General features: G+C 50.1%; 1 protein-coding gene across 1 annotated transcript in view; it reads right to left on the bottom strand.

Moving 5' to 3' along the window:
• The window catches only part of Zdhhc18 (zinc finger DHHC-type palmitoyltransferase 18), a 32,644-nt gene that overhangs the window by 6,515 nt on the left and 6,795 nt on the right, over positions 1-19,334 (bottom strand). Inside the window, exons 2-6 of the mRNA XM_038334836.1 lie at positions 18,799-18,959; positions 2,872-3,021; positions 1,457-1,594; positions 1,297-1,345; positions 193-295 (exon numbers count right to left, since the gene is read on the bottom strand). Of these exons, the coding sequence (XP_038190764.1) occupies positions 193-295; positions 1,297-1,345; positions 1,457-1,594; positions 2,872-3,021; positions 18,799-18,959 (601 nt within the window). The remainder of the gene's footprint in view (positions 1-192; positions 296-1,296; positions 1,346-1,456; positions 1,595-2,871; positions 3,022-18,798; positions 18,960-19,334) is intronic.

Raw genomic sequence — 19,334 nt, 5'->3', positions numbered from 1 at the left:
GTGTGGTAGATGCAAAGTTGGGGTCATGACTTCCGGGCATCAATCCTGGACTGGCCCTTTTCCAGAATTATGACCAAAGGCCACATCTCTCAACCACGCCATGCACTGGAGTATGGATCCCAGTTCTGTCACAAGCAGGTTGCAATGCGTCAAGAGATGCAGCCAGGCTCCCCAGCCCCCAGCTTTACTCACGTCTTCGTTAGTTGTCAGGTTGGAGGCGACGAGGTAAGTGTGGAACCCTGAGAGGCCCAGGATGGACCAGATCGAGAAGAAGCAGATGACCAACTCCAGCACAGTGGGACCGTCAAGGAAACACATGCAGGGGAGGGTGGAGACCCTGGAAGCCTGTGTTCACGTTCTCGTTTACCCTTACGTGGAGCTATAGCCCACAGTGGCAGGTGTCCAGTCATCATTCTCGGCAGATCATCTGCACCCCAGAAACAGGCGGGAGTCCTGAGGAGCAAGTCAGGATCTGGACTAGAGATGGCACGGGGAATTCCTTTTTATTTTATATTATTTTCGGTTTTCGAGACAGGGTTTCTCTGTAGCTTTGGTGCCTGTCCTCGAACTTGCTCTGTAGACCACGCTGGTCTCTATCTCACAGAGATCATCCTGTTTCTGCCTTCTGAGTGCTGGGATTAAAGGTGTGTGCAACCACCGCCCAGCTGGCACAGGGAATTGTAACCACAGGATCTTGGCCATGACGTAGTCCAGGGAGCTTGCCCTAAGGAACATGCAGGCTGGTGACATGACTGAATGGGTAAAGGCACTTGTCACCAAACCTCATGACCTGAGTTTGAATGTAAAGTTGTCCCCATCTCTATTTGTGTGCTGTGACATGCTCCCACTGCCCCCAGGCAAGATAAAATAAACAAAGATTTAATTAAGAAATACACTTTTGGGGTTAGAGCGATGGTTCAGTAGTTGGGTACACTGACTGCTCTTCCAGAGGACTCAGGTTCAATTCCCAGCACCCACATGGCAGCTCCCTACTGTCTCTAACTCCTGACACTCTCACACAGACATGCATATAGGCAAAAATGACACACATAAAAAGAAAGAAGAAAAGAAACCCACTCTTTGCCAGGACTTTGTAAGCAGGGACAGTGTCCTGAGGTTGTGTGTGCAGCCCCTCCCTGTGACAACCCATTTAAAATCAGCTCTAGTGCAGGTACTAACACAGTCACTGGTAGAGTGGATTCCAGAGAACAAACACAGCCCCACCGTCCCACCCTGGAGACCCGCCCCACGAAGAGGCCTCAATTCCCACCCAGGGTGACAACTGGCAAAAGATATCTTGCTGGTGTCTCTTTCAGAGTGAAGAGGAAGTTGCTTTCTTGAGAACCTAGGAAGAAAGAGACAAGAGACACAGCTCAGGGGGTGGTGACCACAGCCTGTTGCTAGGGCTGAGCTCACTGGCCAATCCTCCTCCACCCCTTGTCGTCCCCCCACTCACGCAGAGTCAGGTGGGTGACCACACAGGCGAAGATGAAGGCTGTCAGGAAGGAGAGGGAGAGGATGAACGCATAAAAGAAGCGGTAGTTCCGTCTCCCGACACAGTTGCCTACCCAGGGGCAGTGATGGTCAAACCGTTCTAGAAAGGGAAGGAGTCAGTGTGGGTGTCCAACCAGCACTGGTGGCTAGCCCTCCCCCAGGCTGGCGCTCTTCCATCCCCTCACCCCTCAACACCAGCTGACTCCTGCCCTCCCGTGGACACACCCAACTTCTAGCCCTTGATCATCAGTTCCCACCCACCGCCTGACACACTCCCTGTCTTTTCTTTTAGCTCCATAGTAACTCCTTCTGATGTCAACTACAAAGCCACTCCCTGTGACCTCAAACTAGGAAGGGGGCCCTGTCACCTGCTCTGTTACCACTCTTCTATACAGCTTTGCCCGTAAACCCTTGAGATCTCTAGGATCTCACAGAGTGTCTGCTTCAGAGACTCACAGACCATGGCCTATTACTAGCTACATGCCAACAGCTCAGGCCTGAGGCCCAAAGAGGGCTGGTCCGCTAGGCAACTCATGGAGGGCTGGCACCAGAGGCCAGAGCAAGGGACTGAGCTCATACCAGCACTAAGTCCCTGGGGGTGGGAGTCACACCCAGGCTGGTGAGGAAAGTCCCTGTGGGAATCTGGATCATAAGCCCGTTGCAGGCCTTATGCCAAGGCTGGTGCCCTCTAAGGAGGTGGGTGGGGCAGACTGGCAGGGATGAATAACACCCCCTGAGTCACCCACTTCACTGCCTGCTGTCCCAGCTCCTCTCTTCAGGGAGTGCTGAGCTGGCAAGATGAAGTCACTGCCCTGGGAACTGTGCACTGTCACCATGGCTCAGCTCACTTGGGTGTCATACAGACTAGACTCTCCCTTATGACACCCTCCCAAGGGGCCATCATGGCTCTTCACCAAGCTGTATAGCTTTCGAGGAGCAGGGTGAGGGCACAAACCAAGCAGGAGAAGGTGGGCAAGAGCCACCTTCTAGTTCTGGTCCAGGCTCTCCACCTCACTCCTCCAGATTCTCACCCTCCCTGCCTTCTTTCTCAATTAGATCATCCCTGCCTTCAGTGTTAACTGCTCCAGGCTTCTGGGATCGTGGACCCACTAAGGAGTGTCCTGAAGCTGGGAGACAAGTTCAAGGTCTCTGTCTGCAGAACTACTTAGGGATAAGGGGGACAGGATATACCAACCCTGGGTCAAGAGATGTCACCGCCAGTCTGGGAAAGGCAGCCTTCTGGCTCACCCCTAAGTATTTCAGACGCTGCCTGTCTTGCCCCCACACGTGACTTCTTGCATCCAAGACTCAGTCTTTCGGGGCCTTGTGACCCCACTCACCCACATAGTTGTTGCAGACACTGCGGCCCCCACTCACCCACACAGTTGTCGCAGACACTGCAGTGTGAGGTCCTAGGTGGCCGGAACATCTTACAGGTGAAGCAGTACTTCAGCTTCACCACCTGCCCGTTGATCATCACCTCCCGGGTCCGAGGGGGCGGTCGGTATGTGGAGCTGCCTGTGTTGTCTGAGGGTGGGAAGAGAGAAAACGGGGATGCCCAAATCGGCCCATGGCCCTTGCCACTGGGGAGCCACGCCAGAGAGGATGTGGTCGGGGACAAGCACCAATGCAGGAACAAATGTTAGGAACTGCTTACAGACCTACACTCACTCAGGCCTGGGGCTGTGCTCGAATCTCACACAGCTGCCCACACATCTGCTGGCCTTCACCCTGAGCAAGGCCATCAGGAACAGAGCTCCTAGGAGGTTTAGGGAGGTCGTGTGCATCTAATTAAGTCTAGATCCAACTTCACTCCATGAGGGCGTCAGTTAAAGGAACAACATAAACGCCCCAGGGAAGGAACTGGAAGGACGGCTACAATCCACCGCGGCCTGACCACTCACCAAAGTCAGTGGTACTTACATAGAAGAGCTGGAGAGAGGGCTCCGTGCTTAAGAGTGCTTCCCGCTCTCCCAGAGGACCTGAGTTCTGTCCCCAGCACCCATGTCTGGTGGCTCATACCCACCTGGAATTCTGCTCTCTCTTGGCAGCCACATTCACACTTCCCTCCCCTCATACATAAATAAAAACAAAATATTAACAAATAAAATGTAATCAAAACAATAACAACATCAACAGAATGTCAGAGCTGGGGTGCCTGAAACCCCAGGAAAATTGTGCATTCAAGGGCAGCCTAGATTACAATGTTTCTTTCCCTCCTTTCTTTTTGTTTAGAAAAAGATGTTTACTGACCACAGTGCAAGCAGAAGGAGGTAACAAAGAACCACCTGTTGCATCAACCTTTTTATTTTCCTGTTGTTTAATGGAAGGAACAACACGTTTACCCAAGTCTGCAAACCCTACATGTTCTATTTGATGAACTTACATCTCAGGGTTCAGATCAAAACAGTATGTAGCCGGGCTGATGTGGTGGTGCATCCCTTTAATCCCAGCACTTGGGAGGCAGAGGCAGGCAGATCAGTGAGTTCAAGGCCACCCTGGTCTACAGAAAAAGTTCCAGGATGGTCAGGGTTACTGAAACCATGTCTCAAAGAACCAAAAACAAAAAGACAGGGTCTCACCATGTATCCCTGGCTCCCTGAATTAACTAGGTAGGCCAGTTTGCCCTTGAACTCACAGAGATCCTCTTGCATCCGCCTCCCAGGGTGCTGGAACCCAGTTACCTATTGTTTTGCTACGGATACTGAGTTCAAGTGTGTTCAGCCTGGGAACCCTTATCAACCTGGAGCTGGGTCTGCCCCACAGTTTCCTGTTTGGCTGCTTACCAATGAGCTAAGCACTAGCCCAGGTGCCCGGCATGCCAGGTGAGGCACATGGATTTCGATCTCACAGTTCCAACCACCAAAGGGCCTCTTACCATAACCCTAACCACATGTGTTTAAAATGCGATTAAGTACCTGAAGATTTCCTCTTTAAAACAGGAAGCAGGAAAAGGCAGGGTTGGGGCTCAGGAGGCTGAGCCAACTGAACTCTGAGCCTTAGCTTTGTAATGAAAAATAGGACTAACAAGAACAGTAAGTAAATTTTGGTTCTTTGTGAGACAGGATCACGTTGCCGGGCTGACCTCGACTCACGATGTAGCTGAGGATGACCCTGATCGTCAGACGGACACGTAACTATCACATCTGGTTCTACAGGGTGCTGGGAACTGAACCCGGTTTTATGCATGCTGGGCAAGCACTCTACAAAGTGAGTCATTCACTTTGCCCCTTTGTTTATCTCTTGAGACGGTATTATTTCAAGAGTTTAATCTGGTCTTGAACTCAGGCAGACACAGCTCCTTCTTCCCAACCACATGCTTTAAAGGTAAGACTCCTCTCGGCATCCCTACCTACCTACCGCTAAGACTTGCTCAACACGTTAACGGACTTGCCTAGGACACAGAAAAGCCAGGATTTGAACCCAGGTTTCAAAACTTAGATTTGAGGCCTTTCAATAGTTTATAGCATCACAGTGGAGCTGTAGCTCAAAGGTAGAGCGCTTTGCCCAGCATACCAGATCTCTGGGTTTAATCTCCAGTATCACCCCCCCCATATAATACATAAAGAAATTATCCCGGGTCGAGCTGGGCATGCCTGCAATCCTAGTGTTTGGGAGGTAGAAGCAGGAGAATCACAAATTCCAGGCTACCCTCAGCTGTGACAAATTTGAGGCCAACATGGACTACATAAAACTGTCTTACAGCAGAGGCAGGCGAATCTGTGAGTTCGAGGCCAGCCTGGTCTCCAGAGGAAGTTCCAGGACAGGCTCCAAGGCTACAGAGAAACCTTGTCTTGAAAACAAAACAAAAACCCCTGTCTTAAAAATAAACAAAGGGAGCCCAGCTGTAGCGCAGCCTTGGGGGACAGAGGTTCATGGGTCTCTGCCAGTTCAAGGCCAGCCTGGTAAACAGAGAAAAACCCTACCTCAAATACTACTACTTATAATAATAATTAAACAAAAGGCTGGAGAGAGTCCAGTGGTTAAAAGCACTTGCTGCTCTTGTAGAGTACCAGAACTCTGTTTCCAACACCAAAATGGTGGATCTAAGGCCACTTCCAAAGGATCTAACACCCGCCTCTGGCCTCTGAGGACATGCACACAAATGGTGTGCGTAAGCATACATTTGGGCAAGACACTTATATACATTAAAAATCTAAAACTACATAGGGCTGGTGAAGAGAGTAAAGCTGAAGCTTGAGACTCCCTCCCCTTCCCCAGCGAAACTCATCCCATAGCTAGCTACACTGTCGTGAGGGGCTGTGGAGCCTCAAGGAGACAGGGCTTAGAAGGCAGCGTCAGTTCAAAGGGGCGGGTCTTTGAAGGTTACATTACCAACCCTGGGTGCCTCTTCCTGCCATGATGGATGGGATTCCGAAACCCTGAGCAACTGTAGCAGGGCATGGTGGCGCAGGCCTTTAATCCCAGCACTTGAGAGGCAGAGGCAGGTGGATGGATCTCTGAGTTCGAGGCCAGCCTGGTCTACAGAGTGAGCTTCAGGACAGCCAGGGCTACACAGAGAAACCCTGAGACAGGATCTCGAGACAGATCCCCTGTGACAGGATTTATAGGTGATTGTGAGCCGCCATGTGAGTGCTGGGAATTGAACCCAGCTCCTCTGGAAGAGTAGTCAGTGCTCTTAACCGCTGAGCCATCTCTCTAGTTAAGCTGCTCCTCTTCCCCCCCACCAAGTTATCTTTCTTAGACATTTTATTCAGCGACAAGTAACTACTAGAACCTCTCTACAGATAACGTCCTCCCTTCATCCTGGCCTGGCCAGTCACTGTTGTGATCTAGCTGCCCTCACTCCCCCTGACTGACAGCGGAACTTCCTTGTGGTCTGTAATTGACAAGGATGTTTATGTTCTTTCTGGCCAAGGGGTTCCACAGAAGAAGTAGAGGTATAAAAGGTTGCTGGGCAAACTATAAGGTTGCTGTTCTTCCACCTGAAAAGAAACCTTCGTGTGTCAATCCCAGCTAAATTGAGGAGCGTATTGGGGAAGGTAGGTTTTTGTTTTTTAGTTTTCATCCCCAGAGATAACTCTGAGGGACATCCTCCAAAAGATAAGCAAGTATAAAGAGGCAGGAGGGTGAATTGAAAGGCCTCAAAAAGTAACTGAAACTCTGAAACACTTAAAGCAACAAAGCACGGAAGTAACAAGGAAGACAGCCAAAGAGTTTGTACAGGAAGGGGTTTGAATGTTCCAGACTGGGAACAAGCCAAGTCAGATTAAAAGGAGTATGTGTTTTTTCACCCCAGAGATGCTCTGAGGGGCACCCTCCGGCAGACTGGCCAGTAGGGAAGCAATAAAGAGGCAGGAGGGTGAACTGAGGGCCTCAAAAGATAGAATGTGTGGAGATACATGTTATTGTGCTGATTGTGTTGTCTTTTGTGTTCTGAACTGGAGAAAGACATTTGATTCTGGGAACTGCTAAGAAAGGTATTTTGACTTTAAAATACAGGCCTAAGGATTTGATGCTTTGGAAGAGGTTTTGCTTTTGTCTCCAGAGGATGAGAACCTGTGGATTCATTGCAAATTTATGTGGTTTGAATCACCGAGACCCCCTGAAATGTTGATGTAAAATACCCCCCAAGAATGCGGCACCCCCACTCCAGGAAGTAACCAGACAGGTTGACAACGCCCAAATTCTCTAAAAGATAGTTTTTTGTTTTTGTTTTTTTTTTTTTGGTTTTTCGAGACAGGGTTTCTCTGTGGCTTTGAAGTCTGTCCTGGAACTAGCTCTATAGACCAGGCTGGTCTCGAACTCACAGAGATCCGCCTGCCTCTGCCTCCCGAGTGCTGGGATTAAAGGCGTGCACCACCATCGCCCAGCTCCCTAAAAGATTGTTAAAGTGGGGCCCCTTCAATGGTTCTGGAGCAGGAGCAGCGAGGATCCAGAGTGGGGCCAGAAGGCAGCTGGGGCAGAGCTTTGCCACCACAGCTACTGCTGCCAGACTTGCTCTCTCACAGACTGAAGTCGGCTGAGACTGTCAACCAGCTTGCTGAAAAAGAGTCAGCAATGCTTTGGACATACTCAACTGGGCATATTGACCTTGAACCAACAAGTAAGTAGCTCTGGTTCAGGAGCAAGTGGACTATCTTTGGACTGTTTAACAGTTGTGAGTTATGTATTGCATGCTTCTGCTTCTGTTATGAAACTCAACTGTCATATGAGAAGGGTTTGGAATACTCTGTTAATTTTACCACCCAGTTATTGCATGCTAGATGGTTGCAGCGCTGCTCTGGCTCATTGGCTGTCAGTCCTGGGGATACTTGGTATAGGGCTATGTGTCTGGGTAGCCACGGATGGGCAATACTTTGGGGGCAGGATGCTACCTAAGACAGGGAATATTAGAAGGCTATTCCCCATGACAGGCAATGTGTTATAAAATAAAATGGGGGGAGTTGTTGTGATCTAGCTGCCCTCACTCCCCCTGACTGACAGCGGAACTTCCTTGTGATCTGTAATTGACAAGGATGTTTGTGTTCTTTCTGGCTGGTGGGTTTCCACAGAAGGAGGAGAGGTATAAAAGGTTGCTGGGCAAAATAAATGGTTGCTGTTCTTCCACCTGAAAACAATCCTTGGTGTGTCAATCCCGGCACCCCCGTGAGTCTTGGCTATCCAGGCTGAGCTGGCCGCAGCAAGTCACAGGGTCTGAGTGTGTTCTCTCCAGATGGTGGCCCGGTGCAGGCCAGGCCTGGATCACCAGTGTTGCTCCAGAAGACTTCCTCTCCCAGCTCCACACACAGCTACCTCCTTTCAAGCCATTTTCTAGCTCCAAACACTGTCCCAGAGTCCCTTAAGACACATGATGAGGGCTGGAGAGATGGCTCAGAGGTTAAGAGCACTCACTGGCTGCTCTCCCAGAGGATCCAGGTTCAATTCCTAGCAACCACAGGGCAGCTCACAATCATCTGTGATGAGATCTGGTGCCCTCTTTGGCCTGCAGCATACATGCAGGCAGAACACTCTAAGATGAGCATTGGAGAGATGCTCAGTCGTCAAGAGTACTTACTGCTCTTGCAGAGGACCTTTACAGTCCCAGCACCCACACTGAACAGCTCACAACAACCTGTACTGCACAACCTCCTTCCGGCCCCTCAGACACCTGAAAACCTATGGTGCGCACAAACTCACACAGGCACACATACATACATACATATAATTCAAATAAACAACACGACTGGCCAGGCATTCTGTAACCCCAGCACTTAGCAGGCAGATGAAGAGAGACTCAGGAACTCAAGCTCAGCCTTGGCTACCTAGCAAGACGGAAGAAAGCTGGGCTGTACGAGACCGTCACATCTTCAACCTTAAAAAAATAAAAACAACCCAGGGGCTGAAAGGGTGTCTTGGTGGTTAAGCCATGTGTTGCTCTGGAGAGGACCCGAGTTTGGTTTCCAGCACTCACATGGTGGCTATTAACCACCTGTAACTTCAGTTCTAAAGAATCTAATGCCTGCTGGGTGGTGGTGGCGCACACCTTTAATCTCAGAACTCAGGAGGCAGAAGCAGGCAAATTTCTGTGAGTTCAAGGCTAGCCTTGTCTACAAATCAAGTTCCAAGACAGAGCTGTCTTGATAAACTACCACCACCACCATGAAAAAAAATAATAAATTTAAAAGAATCTAATGCGGGGCTGGAGAGATAGCTCAGTGGTTAAGAGCTCTGCCTGCTCATCCAAAGTTCAATTTCCAGCAACCAAGTGATGGCTCACAACCATCAGTAATGAGATCTGGTACCCTCTTCCGGCCTGCAGGCATACACACAGGCAGAACATTTTCCATAATACGTAAGTAAATCTTAAAAAAAAAAAATCTAATGCCCTCTTCTGGAATCCCTGGGCACTGCATGTATGTGGTATACAGACATACATGGAGGCAAAACACCCACACAAATACACATAAAATAAAATAAATCCTAAAACGAAACAGCTGAGCTTGGTGGCACCAGTCTTTAATCCCAGCACTCAGGAGGCAGAGGCAGGCAGATCTCTGAGTTTGAGGCCAGCCTGATCTACAGAGTGAGTTCCAGGACAGCTTTTTTTTTTTTTTTTAAACAGATTGGCCTGCCTCTGCCTCCAAAGTACTGGAATTAAAGACATGTCCCACCATCACCCAGAGACAAATTTATCCTTTTGACAGGTTCTCATTGTAGCCCAGGCTGGCCTCACACCTAGTTTTTGTGGTGCTGGGATCAAACCCAGAGCCTGTGATGCTAGACAGGCACTCTACCAATTGAGCTGCACCCCTAGGGCCCCCTCTCTTTAAGATTTAATTATTTATTGTGTATACAGTATTCTGCTTGCATGTATCCCTTCATCAAGGGCAGTCCTGGGCAGAACTAGGAGGTAGAAACTGTCAACTCCCGATGCTTGGGTGGGGGGGTGGAAGGGAGAACATTGATTGGAATGTAAAATGAATTAAAAAATAAGTAAATGTTTTTTTTAAAAAAAAAAGAGCTAGGAGGCAGTAAGCAGAGGAAGCCAAGCTTTAAGGCTGAGGCAGGCTAGAGTTCAAGTCCTGACCTTTCCACTTACGAGCAGGTGCTCCTGGGTAAGTGACTTACCGGCTGCCTCCCCTGTAGAGACGAGGAGCACAGTGCCAAGGCTATAAGGGTCTAAGCTCCAGGACTGGCGGTTGGTACGTGCCTACTTAGCAGCTGTGCACAGGAGAGCCAAGGCGCAGGCTGGGAAGTCTGAGGACACTGGGCTTGAGTGCTGTCTGGAGTTCTACTTGCCACTAAAGAAGCCCTTTCCCTTCTGAGCCTCGGTTTCTTCCTCAGCAGAACAGAGATCAGGCGGTCCCAGCCTCTCTGCAGTGAGACTGGAAGGAGTGCACGGCAGCCTGAGGCACAGTGCTGTCCCGGGAGTCCCTGACCTTGGTCCTGACCGAGGAACCAGAACAAGCCAGCAGGCAAAGGCCCAGTTCTTCACAAGTTACTGACATGACTTCCTACCAGACCCCAAACCCTGACACGCTGCCCCGGGGGCTCCAGCCCTGGCTTCCTACCCACTGCTGTCCCCGTCTTTACAAGGGCTTTCAAGCTCGTAAGATATATGGATATACATCTCTACCCAACCACTTACTGAGCTAGGCAGATCAAATCAGCTTCTCTGCTCAACATAAATGAATAAACTGGAACAGAATTGACTCCACCCCCGAGGGTTGCTGGGAAGACTGGCTAAAAATTTACTAAGTGGGTTTAACACAGTGTCTAGCATTTAGCAAGAGCCGGGGGGAGGCTGAAATACTAGGAAACAGACGTGTTCTAGATTTAGGCATTTTTCAGATTTTCGAATATCTACCTACACATAATGACATGTCTAGAGAGCGGAGGAACCCAAGCCACACAGGTTTTATACAGGTCTTTTACACATAGCCAGAAGGTAATTTTTATTTTCATTATTGTTTTGAGAGAGGGTCTCACTGCGTAGCCCTGGCTGGCCTGGATCTCAATGTTGGTTGGCCTTGAACTCAGAGACCTGCTTGCCTCTGCTGGGATTAAAAACGAGAACCATCCTACCTAACCCCAGAAGGTAACTTGTGGACTATTTTTACTGCACCTGTGTTCTCAGCGCAGTCTGCCATCTGAGGGCTAGTGTGGAATTTTATGGCTGTGGTCTCTGCTTTTGAAGCATTTAGGATTCCCAGATGAGGGATGCCAGCCTTGTAAATATAAACTGACAGTATTATTGTTGCTGTAGGAACACTACAGACACACAGCAAGTTATAAAGAAACCTCTGGAATACAGCCATCTGTGAATGAAAGATACAGACCCTCTTTAGTATTGGGAGAACCTACTGGGAATCTCACGGGACCCCAGAAACCCTCCTCAGGGCACAAGGAAAGCAGAGGGAGCCTGTTCTAGTCTCTGGTAGTGAGGTCTGACAGAGGAAGTGAAGCTTCCAAGAGCCAGAGGGAACAGAGAGCCTGAGCACAGGTGCCGCTCAGGCGCTGAACGGAGGTCAGTTTGGTCAAAGGAGGTGTGCAGGGGTGATAATGAGTCAGTCTACCGGCCACCTGCTCTGTTCAGCTGCTACCAACAGCTTGTTGCCCCCAGAGCAAGTCCACCACCACCCTCAACCAGAAGCTCAGCCTTTTAGGGCCCAACAGGGGAACATAATCACCAAGGTGTACTCAGACCATCTCCCTGAGTCACAGAGTATGCAGGACCCGCAAAGGCACAAGCCCACATTCTGTAGACGGGAAACCAAATTAACCCGTATCAGAAGATGGGTCTGTGGTTAGAATCTGTGTCTCCCAAGGCATCTATTTGTTCATCTTTCACACACAAGCATTCCCTACATACAAACAAGGCCTGGGTATGCTGGGTAGGGCCCCACATGTAGATGAGCCAGCAGTGTCTGCTGGTGGGCGCCCTGGTCACTGCCTTCCAGACAGGAGACTCTTGAAGAAGTCAATTCAACGTGGGGCTCAGGCTCTCCCCATGTGTGCATGACTGTGAGAAGCAAATGACCATCCCCACACCTTCCTCCTGCCTGAGGTACAATCAGAACCCGTCACACCTTCAAAATAGCTTTTTTTGGGCTGAGGCTGTCAGTGGCAGTCAGGACTGGTGTGGAACAAGACTCCATCCCGCCAGGGCAGGGTGGGCCTGGGCTACTAGAAAGGCTTTTCTTTCTGTAGTGCCAGAAGTAGAGCCCTGAGCATCACATGCTAGGCAGGCCGCAGCTCCAGAGAAGGCTAAGGAAGGAAGGAGCTGCCTGCCTGCTACCCAATTGCCCCCACAGTAATTAGCACTCTCCCTGTCCCCAGCACCAACTCAAGGTTAACCATAAAGTTCGAGGTCTGGTCACTGAAATCTCCACAAGACCACTTCTGTTCATCCCAGAGGTTGGTGGACCCTGCCACCTACGAGGTTTAGTGCGAGGCCTGGAGACACAGGAAGATCTCACAGGCTGTAACTGTATGGCCATGGAAAAGCAGTGCGAGTCAATGCCACTGCCACCATGGGATAACTTGGGACCAATTTGATTTCACCATGAAATGTGGCAAGGCTGCCTGTCAGCTCTTCAGCCTCCTAAGAGCCTCCGTTTCCTCCCCTCTAAGATGGGCAATACGAACCTTGGAAGACTGCATGCAAATGAGAGATGACATTCTACTAAAGCCTAACCCATAGCTACTCACTGTTGGTGTCTATACACAAGAATACAGCAGCGGGGCTGGCGAGATGGCTCAGCAGTTAAGAGACTGGCTGCCCTTCCAGAGGACCAGGGTTCAATTCTCAGCAACCACATGGCAGCTCATAAATGACTGTTCCAGTTCCAGGGGATCGGGATCTGACACTCTCACAGCAATGTACATTAAAAAAAAAAAAAAAAGGAATACAGAAACTGGGTGTGTGTGATGGTGCACACCTTTAATCCCAGCACTTGGGAGGCAGAGGCAGGTGGGTCTCAATGAGTTTGAGGCCAACCTGATCTACATAGTGAGATTCTACCTTGAAAAACAAACAAACATTAGAATAGAGCCCTTTTTTGGGGGGTCATGAGCGTGAATGATTAGGTATTCACCACTGTGTAAAACATAGGCCTCCCACACCCACACATCGGCATACCACCCTTCTAATGGGAGGGGGGAACATACAGAAGAGCCAAGTACAGTGGCACATGGCACTTGGGAGGCAGAGGCAGGTGGATTTCTGTGAGCTAGAGGACAGCCTGCTCTACATAGTGAGTTCCAGGACAGCCTGGAACACATGGTTGAGATCCTGCCTCAAAAAAAAACAAAACAAGGGGGCTGGAGAGATGGCTCAGCAGCTACGAGCACTGACTGTTCTTCCAGAGGACAAGGATTCCCAGCACCCACGTGAGAGCTCACAACTGTCCGTAACTCCAGTTCTTGGGGATATGACACCTTCACACCAATGTACATAAAATAAATTTAAATAAATTATAAGAAAAACAAAATAAAAACAAACAAAATACTCTAAACAGCACCAGTGCAAATACAGAAGAAAGCCAGGTAAGATGTCACACACCTGTGCTCTTAGCAATTGGGAGGTGAAGGCAGAACGGCTGGAATTTAAGGCCAGCTGGGCAACCCTATGAGACCCTCTCTCAAAACCTACAATCAGTTGGGCTGGGGATACAAGCTCAGTTGGTAGTGTGTGCTCACCTACCATTACAAAGCTCTGATGCCAAGCCCCAGGACCGTGTGAACAGGTACGGTGGTACACATGCTAGTAACCCCAATACCTGAGGGTGAAGGTCATCTTTAGTGAGTCTGAGCTATAGAAAACCCTGCCTCAGACAAAGCAAGCCCTCAAAACCCAAACTAAAATTTAAAAAAAAAAAAAAAAAAAGTGGAAATACACCAGATAGAATCAGATACCAGATACCAGCTCAGCAGGGACGGTGGGAAGCACTCAGTAGAATAGGGCAGCAAAGGAAAAGGCCCAGAGGCCAAGGTCCCACATCCCTGGGATCTGGTGAGTAGGAGGGAGCAAGTGGGGGAGGGCAGCTGCTGGCCTCCTGTGGCTCCGCCCCCCAGGGAGTTTCCTGCTAGGCTGGTGAATCATGGTCTGAGAAAGTTATTCCCCTTTCTCTCACCATCCTTTTACTCCAGCAAAAGGAAGCACTCCGCCTGCACTGAGAGCCTCACACACCTCTGTGTACCCACTTCAACAGCGACCCTAATGGCCAGGAACCCTGTAACCTGGCTCTCCCATAAGGGTCTATGCAGAGCCGAGAGAAATTTCTCTTTTAAAATAGTCACATGTCATATAGGAACAGTTTCAAGAAATACGTCATTGTGTCAGTAGGTGATTTCCCCATGCAAATGTCAGAGGAAGTACTCCCACAAACAGCTCTGGTTCCCTTAGGTGGCGTGATGGGGGTCACAGTTCCACATGGGCTTGTCACTGACTAAAGCACTATTATACAACATTAGGCTATATTGGAAAGTGATTATTTTTTGGGAGGAGTTGCACAGGGTCTCACTATGGTGGTCTGAAACTTGCTACGTAGACCAGTCTCACAAAACAGCCGTTTGTGGGACAGTGGTGGCGCACACCTTTAATCCCAGTACTCAGGAGGTAGAGGCAGGAGGGTCTTCGCCAGTTCAAGGCCAGCCTGGTCTACATGGTGAATTCCAGGAGAGCCTAGAATGTACACAGTGAAAACCATGTCTCTAAAAAAACAAGCAAAAAAATTGAGCCATTTGTAGGAAACCATTAAAGAAATGATGGGCCGGGCGGTGGTGGCGCACGCCTTTAATCCCAGCACTCAGGAGGCAGAGGCAGGCGGATCTCTGTGAGTTCGAGGTCAGCCTGGTCTACAAGAGCTAGTTCCAGGACAGGCTCCAAAGCTACAGAGAAACCCTGTCTCGAAAAACCAAAAACAAAGAAATGTTGGGAGGAGCTGGAGAGCAGGCTCAGCGGTTAAGAGCATGTTAGTCTTGCAAAGGACTCAGGCTCAGTTTCCAGCACCCACATGGTAGTTCATAACCACCCCAACTGCAGTTCCAGGGCATCAGATGTCTTCTTCTGATCTCTGCAGACACCAGGCATGCACGTGGATGGTGCACATATATACACGCAGGCAAACCACTCCGAAGTTTTGCAAAAAGAAAAAGATGGGAGTTAGGTGGGCCAGGAATTGTAATCCTAGCACTCAGGAAAGACAGAGGCGGGAGGAGCACTAGCCTGGTCTATATACTGAGTTCATATATATCCAGGCCAGTCAAGGACACATAGGGAGACCCTATTTCAAAATAACAAACAAAAAAAAGAAATGAAGGTAGAGCTGGGATATGGGGAGGGTAAAAGTCATGTAGTTGAATTCCAATGACTGGTACTCAAGAGAGCAAGCTGGGGGCGCTAAGGAACCACTAAAATTCTAAGCTCAGGAGGGACAGAGGCAAAACAGGAGTGTTGGCCCAGTCAGCAGAGCCCTGAACCAGCCTGGGGAGGAGATGAGGCAGGCTGCCCTGAAAAAGGCTCTGGGTACAGGGGAGGACACTAGGAGCTGATGGGACAGGCTGTGAGCATTCCAGGACACCCCAGAGAGCAGGCCTTGTATCTGTCCTGTAAGTGCAGCCAGGCCTAGGTGAACACCTGAGTGAGCTGTCTCCCACTGGACCAGGAAAGGCCTTAGGAACAACTGCCCCGGGGCCTTGGAGAGATCTAGCAAAGCTGCCCACCAGCTATGAAGGTGATCAACTCCCCAGGTGCTTTCCCAAACTGGAAGGAGCTGGTCCCTTTCTGTCCCTGATAGAGCTGCAAAGCTCAGTCCCCTTCACCCCCATCAGTTCCTGTTCCTAAGAACATCCACTCACCTCAGAGTCAGAGGGCTCGGGAACCTTAGACCCTTTCAGGAAAATGTGTTTCAACTGACAGAAGCTTTCTGACCACATTTCAAACTCCAGGTCCAACTCAAGCAGGTTGTCATGATGCTGCTCTGCCGCTCTCAGGTGAGCCTCATTCCCAACTCCAGCACCCTTCCAACCATGGCTTCCCTGATGGCACTATCAGCATGCTCACCCAGTGTTGCCTGCTCCCTCGGGCTCTGTCCTCCCTTTGCTCTCCCATCTGCTTACAAGGCTCCCTGCACACAGTTTCCTGTGTTTGAAGTCCAGGGAAACTTCACAGGGTAGCAACTCCCAAAGTCTCACAGAGAAGATACTCTGGTTCCTTCCAACTCTCTTCCAAAGTCTCTTCCTGTCAGACTTCTCCACCTAACACTGACCACACAGGGTAGGCTTTGCATCAGATTTCTGTCATCCAGTGTGGCGGTACACCCCTTTAATCCTAGCACTCAGGAGGCAGAGGCAGGTGGATCTCTGTGAGTTAGAGGCCAGCCTGGTCTACAGAGCAAATTCCAGAACAGTCAAGGCTACTATGAGAAACCCTGTGTCGAAAAATAAAACCAACCCAAACAAAAGATTCTTGTCATCCACTGGCTGCCAGGAGGCATTGTATAGAACCAGCACTTAACTGCATGAACCCACCATGTCCTCCCTGGGGGATACCACAAACCTCTCAGATGTCCCCAGTGCAGCAAGGAGAGCTCCCAGGAGGCTCCCATTCCTCAGCCATCCTTGCATCCATCCCTTTCTTTAGCTAACACTAGCTTCCCACATGGTGATTAGGCAAACCAGACACCATGTCCTCATCTCCCTTGCCCGAACACCCCAGAGGAGAACAATTTCATCATGACCACCCTGTACCCTGTGGGAATGTGTCATCGAATGTCTGGCCCAGGATACAGGACATTAACGTGGAGATAAAAGGCTGGAGGGGATGTATCCCTGCTGCCATCCCTAAACACAAGGCCTGGAGTATGGGAAGAGGGCACCTACCCCCCATCCCTTCAACCCTTGCCCTTTAGCCTTGCTTGGAGTCTGCACTAACACATCTGGGATCACTCTCTGCAGATGTGAAGATCTGTGGGGACAACAGTGGACGGTACTGGACACAGATCTGTGCTCTCCCCAAACACGGGGATTACTGTTGTTACTGGCCAAGCAGTTCAGAAGCCAGGAGATTCCAGGCAGCCAGACACGTCTGGCTGAGCTGCACAATAATCCTGCCTCAGGATTAGCCTGACTGAAGGGGACATGAACCCAGTAGCTGGTCAGGTCATACACACTGAGTTGCATGGGGAGGCCAGAGCAATGCAAAGGGGAAGGAAGCTCACTTCTAGAGGAAGACCATAGGTGTGGCTGCCCCCCAAGCTCCACCCCCTTCCTGGGCTGAGGAGGAGGCAGCAAGAAGGACAGACAAAGCTGAGAGGTATCCCCCTCGTAGGCCCTCCCCAGCTGCTCCAGAGTCAGCAAAAATAATTCCTGGGGATGGACATAGCTGGTCACTAGACCTCACCAGGCCAGGTAGGCACTTAAAAGCCTGTGTGTCTACTGCCTTCTTAGGGCAAGTAGCCAGCCATGACCGGAAACCCTGGAGGTGTGCAAACATCCGAGTCACTTCTCAGCAGGAAGGAGCTGGGGTGGGGCTAGCTCAGATGACAGTCCAGGCCCTGGGCTTGGCTCTTTCTCCACTGGGAGGAATAAAGGTTAACTACCCAGAGGCCTGGGCAGGCAGATTCTTTCTGGGCACCCGGCCTTTTCCTCCTCCACACTTTTACCTCCATAGAGGGACCTTTTTCTTCCTCCCATAGCTTCTAGGGCTTGTCCTGACCTAGACTAAACTAGCCTGCGCTATATGCTGCTGCGCCTTCCTGTCCCTCTGCCCAGGCTGATGACTCTTTGCTCATACACCACCCTCATAGCGCCCCCCTCCAGTCCTGGGCCTCTTCTCTAACATCCTTTTTACTTGTCTACTGTCTTTCTGGTACCCTTGAATGTCACCTCGACCTCCACGAGAACAGAGATTATTGTCAGTTTCCTTCATTCCTGTCACTAGCCGGGTGGTGGTGGCGCACGCCTTTAATCCCAGCACTCGGGAGGCAAAGACAGGCGGATCTCTGTGAGTTTGAGGCCAGCCTGGTCTATGAGAGCTAGTTCTAGGACAGGCTCCAAAGCCACAGAGAAACCCTGTCTCGAAAAGCCAGAAAAATAAATGTTTCATGACTGAATGAATAGAGTACAGAACATTTAGCCAGGTGTGGGGTAGCATGCCTATAATACCAGCACTTAGGAGGTGAAGGCAGACAGAGCAGAAACGAAGGTCGTCCTAGGTTATATAGTGAGTTCAAGGCCAGTCTAGACTACACAATACCAACAAAGGAAAAAAAAAAGAGCTAAGAGCAGGGGCTCATATCAACTGTTGCCTATAGGGGCATCACAGTTCCTACACTTACTGTGTGGTCTTTTTCACTTGTTTGTTTTTGTCTTGTTTTGTTTTTTTTAAGACAGGGTCTCACTATGTAGCTCTGGCTGTCCTGGAACTCGCTTTGTAGACCAAGCTGTCCTGGAATTTACAGAGATTCACCTGCCTCTGTCTCCCGAGTGCTGGAAGCCGCCACCGCCTGGCTTCGGCTGTGTGAGCCTGAACCATGTACATAAATGCTGTGTCTCATTTAAGTGAATGAATAGGAAACGAGTAATAATACAGACCTCCTAGGCTAGTGGCCCATCCATCACCACACATACAAGGACAGCTGAAAGCGCTGCCTGGCATCCTGGCTGCCAGCGTTTCTTATTTACTTATTCACCTGCTTGCTCATCACCTGCCTCCCCCTACTACAGAGTCAGCCCCAGCCTGCCTTGCTCACTGCTCTGTCCTTAATTCCTAGCACAGCGCCGGACGAGGCAACCAGGCCTCCTCTCACATCAGGGACCATGGAGCTGGGGAGCTATCATGGGCTTGAAGAGGCTCACCGATCTGCTTCTCCAGAGCAGCCGCTTCACAGATGGTTGCCCGGGGTAGGATGCCAGGGTCAGTAAAGCTGGTCTGCAGGAGGCAGCTCATGACGAAGAAGAAGAGCAGGGCAGCGATGATGGGGATAGCCAGGGTCAGTCTGCGGGCCAGGTAGGGACAGCTAGGAGAGAAGAGAGCTCAGGTTACCAGGGCTGCCGCTCCCTGAAGTGCAGCTACTCCCTGTAGTGCCCAGAGCAGACATTACTAGTTAATCCTGGACTTCTTCCAACATCAGATGAGAACAACAGATATTCTCCCTCATCCCAGCCAGCAAGCAGGTCCCTCTTCCTCCATTCCTTCCTGCCAACAGGAACTTGCTAGATAGCCCAAACTGGCCGTGAACTCTTGATTTTTCTGCCTCCACCTGAATACACACACACCACCACACCTAGCCTTCTTTATGGCAGCACACACTTATATTTCCAGCACTCAGAAGGCCCAAGCAGGAAGGTCAGGAGTTCAAGGCCATCCTTCATACATAGTAAACTCAAGGCTA

The sequence above is a fragment of the Arvicola amphibius genome, chromosome 6 (genome assembly GCF_903992535.2).
Source record: "Arvicola amphibius chromosome 6, mArvAmp1.2, whole genome shotgun sequence".
NCBI lineage: Eukaryota > Metazoa > Chordata > Mammalia > Rodentia > Cricetidae > Arvicola > Arvicola amphibius.
Note: the sequence above shows the minus strand (reverse complement) of the source record. Positions and strands in the feature narration are given on the sequence as shown.